At 34.2% G+C, this 6,913-nt stretch overlaps 1 protein-coding gene across 1 annotated transcript; it reads left to right on the top strand.

The window, feature by feature from the left end:
- Nucleotides 1-5,345: 5,345 nt before the first annotated feature.
- Nucleotides 5,346-6,287, top strand: LOC101392450 (olfactory receptor 51A4-like). Its single transcript, XM_004434123.2, has one exon. The coding sequence runs from the start codon at nucleotides 5,346-5,348 to the stop codon at nucleotides 6,285-6,287; it is 942 nt and encodes a 313-aa protein (XP_004434180.2).
- Nucleotides 6,288-6,913: the final 626 nt, after the last annotated feature.

The following is a 6,913-nucleotide window of genomic DNA, read 5'->3' as shown; positions in this document are numbered from 1 at the left end:
TAAGAAATCAACTCACATAGTGGCCTGTAGGAATTGTCTTGGGAGTTCTCAGGAAATACATACATCATGCTATTACACCAAGAATTAGGAACCAAGATACTTGGTGGAGTATGCAATTGGAGAGTATCCAAATGGAGAATGCAATTCATCATGAAAATGTTATCCCAAGGTCATGAACATGTTATTATAGTTTTTCTTCTACATTTTTTTATTTTACATTTAATACTTAGGTCTATGATCTACCTGAAATTAATTTATGATAAAGTTCAATACTTATTTATTTATTTTTGAATATAAATTGCTCCATTTATTGAAAAGACCTTCCTTTCCTTATTGAAGTTTGTTACCGTTACTTTGTCTATTCTTGTGTGTTGGTTCACAACCTCAGGAATTTTCTGGGTAAAATCCGAAACTGGCCCCTGTAGGTGTAGGGCAAGGAGAGACTGAAGGAAGAGGCAGACTACTCCAGATTGGTAGGTGGCAGGTTTAATAAGCAAGAGGACGTACATACGAGGCTTGTCTTGAGCAGCCACAAGATGAGTAGATCTCCACACCTGCCTGTCAGAATCTTAAAAGTTTATACAGCGGCCTTAACTGGGTTGTCATAAGCCTATCCAGGTCATCTCAACATTGCTCTCTCAAGGCTACGTCCTTGAAAATGGCACCCACTGTGGGAATGGTGGGCAAACATACATTCTAAGGACAGGGGAAGGGGTAAGGAGCCTCCAATTGCCTGGGTCCAGCTCATCAGTCAACTGGCAGTTCATCTTCTCTATGACCTTCTCTAACACTGTGTCAATACCACACTGCTGAATGAATGCTCCTTTAGAGTTAGTCATGAAATCTAATGGTATAGTTCATCCAATGTTTTTCTTGTCTTGCCTATGCTAGGGTTTTTACATTTCCACATAAAGGATACAATCAACTTGTCAATTTCCATAATAAAATTTACTAGGATTTGATTAGAATTATGCTGAGTCAATTCTTACTCAGGGAAAATCACTATCTTAGGAAAATAGCGTTTTCTAATCAATGAACATAATCTTTCTCTATTATTTAGGTCTTCTGTTAAAATTATCAGCTATGTTTTGAAGTTTTCAGTGTACATGTCTTGAAAGCATTTAATTACATTCATTTTTACATATTTGATATTCCCAATTAAACATCTTGATTGTTTGATGTAAATGATATTTTCAATTTATACAAATAGTTTTTTCAAGTATGTAGAAATTCAGTTTTGTATATTGATCTTTTATCTGGCCTGTTTTTCTAAACTCCCTTATTTTAAATATTTATAGATTTCTACATAAGCAATCATATCTTTTGTGAATAGAGACATTTTTACTTTATCCTTTCAAATTTTTATATTTTTCATTTTTTTTTCTTTCTATGTTACACTCTCTTAGACATCTAGTACAATTTTGAGCAGAAGTACTGCTAAGGACATCCTGAACTTCACATGTCTTTGAGGAAAAACGTCCAACATTTTTCATTGTTTTAATGTTAGTTATAGTATTTTTATATATGTCTGTTAATTCAAGGTAGTACCCTCTATTTCTAGTTTACTCATAGCTTTCATGATAAAAATATTTTAGGATTTTTTCTACTGAGATGATCATGTAGTTTTTCCTCTATGTCATTGTGAAGTATATTCATGGTTTTTGAAAACTATGTATTCCTATAACAAAGTCCAGTTGGTCATGATGTATTATCCTTTTTATATATCACTGTCCTTTATGTGCTATTTTTAATATGTTTGTATCTATATTCATGAGAAATATTAACCATTGGTTACTGTTTCTCCTTATGTAATTGTCTGGTTAGGTATCACACATAAAACTAGTGGAGAAGTGTTTTATTCTCTAACAGAGTATGTATAATATTGGTATTCTTCTGTTAAATGCTTAATATGAATCACAAATGTGGCCTCTTGGCTTGCGCTTTACTTTGAGGGCTTCTTTTTTTTTTTAATTCTAAATTAAATTTTGTTAACAGATAAAGAACTAACCAGCTTTCCCCCCTCGTTTTTCAGTTCTGGAGACTAGAGTTTATCAAAGAATTTGTCCATTTCACTTAAGTTATCCATTTTACTGTAAAAAAGACAAAGTTGTTTATTATGTTCATTATATCAACTTAATATCTTTTATATTTTTGGTAGAATCTATAGAGATATTCCCTGTCTTCATTATTAATATAAATTTCATGTTTCCTCTTTTTATTCTTGATTAGTGTTGCTAAGACATTTATGGATATTCTTAAACTTTTCATAGAACCAGAACGAGATTTCTGTTTTGTTGATTTTCTCTATTTATATCAGATATATATTTTATTGATTTCTCATCTTACCTTTATTATTCCTTCCTTTGTACTTTGGGTTTAATTTGCTTTTCTTTATTATCATCCTGAAGTGGAAGTTACATCTTTAGATTTTCACCTATACCTCTTTCCCGATAAATGAACTCAACTTAAAATTGTCTGTAGAGGCACTACTTTAGCTACATCTCATCCATTTTATATATCACATCTTCATGATTATTCTGTGCATAAGAGCCAAGGGAAAAAATGGCTGTCCTCTAATATTTTTTTGACAGGAAAAACACTTCAAATCTATGTAACAAAGTGTTAGTAATTATATTTGCATAATTCATCTTTATTATAATATTTATAATGTTTTGCACTTAAAACTTTCTCTACATACAAATAAAACTTTTATGTATTATCTATATACAAATAAATTTTCAAATATAATATTATGCAATAAACATATGCAAAAGTAGCTATAATACTATTTTAATATGTAAAAATTCATATAAGTAGATTCTACAATTACTAGAATCTGTCTTTTTATTTTATAGCAAATATAGCAAAATAGGAATGATAATAAAGGTAAAAATAGTACATATTTTATCATGCCAGTTTTAAAAATGCAATTCATTCATTCATTCAATAAATACTTTTTAAGCTACTATATGCCATCCACTGTGCTAGTGACTGGAACTGTCAAGATTACAAAATAAATGTGCTACCTGCCCTTTTGTAGCTTACTTTATATCACTACGGAACAAATTAACTCAGTCTTCAAAGTTGGACATTGAGCCAAAGGACAAATCACACCACCATGGCAATAAACATAGAAAACAAGCCAAGGTGCATCTGGCTATTTCTTTAACGAGAAGAAACTGTAGTAAGCTCAGAGAGGAAGTAAGACTGGATGGGAAAGAATTCTTGACTATATAACCAAGGAGGATACAAACAGTAGCCTATCAACAATTAAAAAGCAATCATAATGAAGTTTAAAAGACTTTATGATGGAGGGTTGTAGTAAAACCTTGTTACACTTCCTCCTTACTAAAGGATTTCTTCAGTATCCCTATACTACCATTATTTTCTTTGTCACAAAGGTTTCCAACTGTAAGATTAGCCATATAACCTCCAAGAATAAACTAGTAGGAGGTTTAGAATGCCGAAAATAATGCAGAGTTTCAGCCAACCTTTCAGTCTGTAACTCCGCAAACATTGATTGATCATTCTGATTGCATGCAACATGTTTAGTTATCAGGAGAGGTAAGGTTTCTACCTTACCTCTACCATACAACTCCTATATGATCTTGGACAGACTATTTGACCTCCTTGAGAAATATTTTCTTCATCAGTAAAATGAAGATAAAAGTATTTACTATTATTCAAAATATTAAAGGATTCAAAATCATCATCTAGTAATGAATGAATCTCGGTAAGTGGAACAATTTAACACAATAAATGTTAGCTACTACTATGTACAAAGTCTGGGACAGAAGAGATTAAAGGACTCAGATTTTTGGTTTGTGCAATATTAAGCATAAAAGTCTATTATTATGTTGAATTTCTAAGAAGAGGCAGATTTTGGAAGGGAGAAATGGAGTCTAATTTGGACAAGTTGGTTTAAAATGATGTTTAGTTAGTGATGTCCAGGAGTATATGGAAGAATGAATCGAGGCTTCAGGAGTAGTCTAGGCTAAAAATATATGTCATAGGGTGTTTGTTCTGCATCACTTCTTTAAATCACAGGCTCAACTCAGAGCACTCTGCTTTGACTCTGCTTAGGGCAGAGGAGTATTGCCTGAGCCAAATACCCAACAGAAGTGTCAGAGATTTTGCACAGGATTACCACGTCTTCACCACACCTGGTTATTAAGAACCTCTCTCTAACCAAAATAGTCCCTAATTCAAGGTCTAGATACTTATTTCATGTCGTTGGTATTAACTATCTCTGTGGATTTAATGCCTCTGCACATGTTTATTCTTATTCTCAGAACACATCCAGCCTGGCTGCAATCCCCAGAGAGTTCTCTGCCCCTCAAGCAGGTAATTGGAGGAGCAAAAAGAGACAAGCCCTCATATATCAGGAGGAGATTTTGGTGGCAGACAAATGCAGTGACGTCTGGGATTTATGCTGGAATCCTTCAGCTACTCTCAAAAGTGCTTTCCAAAATATCTACTCTCTGGTAAGCACTCAGATATCCTTATCTATTTTGCTTTCACTTTACTTCTTTTGTTTGGCAATAACCGCACAGAACTTCTCACAGAGCAGGAAGACACCTCCAAATGTCATACCTCTAGGAATAATGTTCCTTTCAAAGACTATGTGAATGGACTATGGACTTTTTAGGGGATAAGCTTTCAACAGAATTCAAATTTTCTCCTAAATCGTGATAATGACCACTTCAGGTTCTTCTTCTCCTATCGACACTACACAAATGGTCACAAATTACAGGAAAGGAGAAAACGAGACATAATCTTTCAGTAAACTCTGCGGTGACTACTTTTACAAAAATATGAATGATTTGAAAATAGGGCGTTTAAAAGGATGTTTAAATAAGCAATTTTCAGGTGGCTAGGAATAGAACTAAGGATAGGTTGGTTTTAAGACCATAGATTTGTGGGACTGCAGGAGTTAGGAAGCAACTGAGTCTGAAATTCCTTTGTCTTTATTTAGTGTCACTCTAGGAATCATATATTCTACCCAATATCATATCTAGGATATGAAAGCAAGAAAGTAGAGAATTAGAATGTAATTGACTACTAGTAATCAAAATTTTACAGGAAAAATGAATTCAGACACGTATCTGAGTGCAAAATAAAAATCTAGTTTCTTGCTGAAATATTTTTTCCAAACTGTGATATCTGAAGATTCTAGTCTAAAGGGGCATGTATTTCTCTATGTATGATAGCCACATAAATGCTTTGTTCTGTTGAAAGAGCTGAAAGAAGACACAAATTGCTTTTTTAGTGTGAAATTACCATATTTTAATATTTTACCAACTGAAGAATCTCTTTCTTTCATTGCAGAGCTCTCTAAATGCATCATGTCCATTATCAACACATCACATTTTGAAATTACCACCTTTCTCTTGGTTGGGATTCCAGGGCTGGAATATGCACACATCTGGATCTCCATCCCCATCTGCGGCATGTACCTTGCTGCTATTCTAGGAAATTGCACCATCCTTTTTGTCATCAAGACAGAGACCTCCTTGCATGAACCCATGGACTATTTCCTTTCCATGTTGGCCCTGTCTGACTTAGGTTTGTCCCTGTCTTCTTTGCCCACCGTGTGGAGGATATTACTGTTCAATGCTCCTAAAATTTCTGCTGATGCCTGCTTTGCTCAGGAATTTTTCATCCACGGATTCACAGTATTTGAGTCCTCAGTGCTCCTGATCATGTCATTTGACTGCTTTCTAGCCATTCACAACCCTCCGAGATACAGCTCCATTGTTACTACTGTCAGAGTTGCCCAAATAGGAGTGGCATTCTTTTTCAAGAGCTTCCTCCTGGTTCTTCCCTTTCCTTTCACTTTGAGAAGGTTGAAATATTGTAAGAAAAGTCAATTATCCCATTCCTACTGCCTCCATCAGGATGTCATGAAGTTAGCTTGCTCTGACAACCACATTGATGTCATCTATGGCTTTTTTGGAGCACTCTGTGTTATGGTAGACTTTATACTCATTGTTGTGTCTTATATCCTGATCCTCAAGACTGTGCTGGGAATTGCATCCCAAAAGGAGCAGCTCAAGGCCCTCAATACTTGTGTCTCACACATCTGTGCAGTGATCATCTTCTATCTGCCCATCCTCAACCTTGCCATTGTCCATCGCTTTGCCCAGCACGTCTCTCCATTCTTCAATGTTCTCATGGCAAATGTTCTATTACTTTTGCCTCCACTGATGAATCCTATTGTGTACTGTGTGAAAACGAGGCAAATTAGAGTGAGATTTGTAGCAAAATTATGTCAAAAGTATATATAACAGTGATGTGTAATACGAAATATAGTGGCATGGTAACAAAACAAAGCATGTTGTTTTGGGGAAGATTTCAAAGGTGAATTTCAAAGAACCTAATGTTTGACATAAAGACACATCAATATATATTTTTTGTTATTATTATCAGATTTATTTTATTCACAAGTGATACTGGGCATAAGTATAGATAGAACTGGTAACAGAAAGTACATATCTTGAAGTCTCTTCCTTAAGGGAGGTGTAGAAGGAAAGTTAGTCATCCAGATGAAAATAGATGTCTTATGAGGTCATCTATGATAAAAGCAAAAAATATGATACATAAAAATGGTAATATATATGCATCTGACAGAAGTGGATTCCTTACCCCTCTTTTGCAATCCATCTACATTAATTTCTTTCAGTTCTAGACTCAAATTATGTCTTATTCTGTCCTCTTCTCACTGTCTTCATTTCAGTCATCTTAGTAAAAGACACCTGCATTTCTTTTGCGAAATGCGGCAATAACTTCCTAAGTTTCTAAACTCTACTCTTGCTACTTTCTAATTGATTTTTTGTGCAAAACATGAGTTTGTCTTTAAAATGAAAATTAGATAATGCAATGCCTCTTTTAAATATTAACTCTCTTGTTTCTT

Source organism: Ceratotherium simum, chromosome 7 (genome assembly GCF_057802395.1).
Source record: "Ceratotherium simum simum isolate JZ-2026a chromosome 7, ASM5780239v1, whole genome shotgun sequence".
Taxonomy (NCBI): Eukaryota; Metazoa; Chordata; class Mammalia; order Perissodactyla; family Rhinocerotidae; genus Ceratotherium; species Ceratotherium simum.
The sequence above is the reverse complement of the archived record's forward strand: the minus strand, read 5'-3'. Positions and strand labels throughout refer to the sequence as shown.

Coding starts and splice junctions, on each gene's coding strand:
- LOC101392450 (XM_004434123.2), top strand. CDS start 5,346: ATGTCCATTATCAACACATCACATTTTGAAATTACCACCTTTCTCTTG.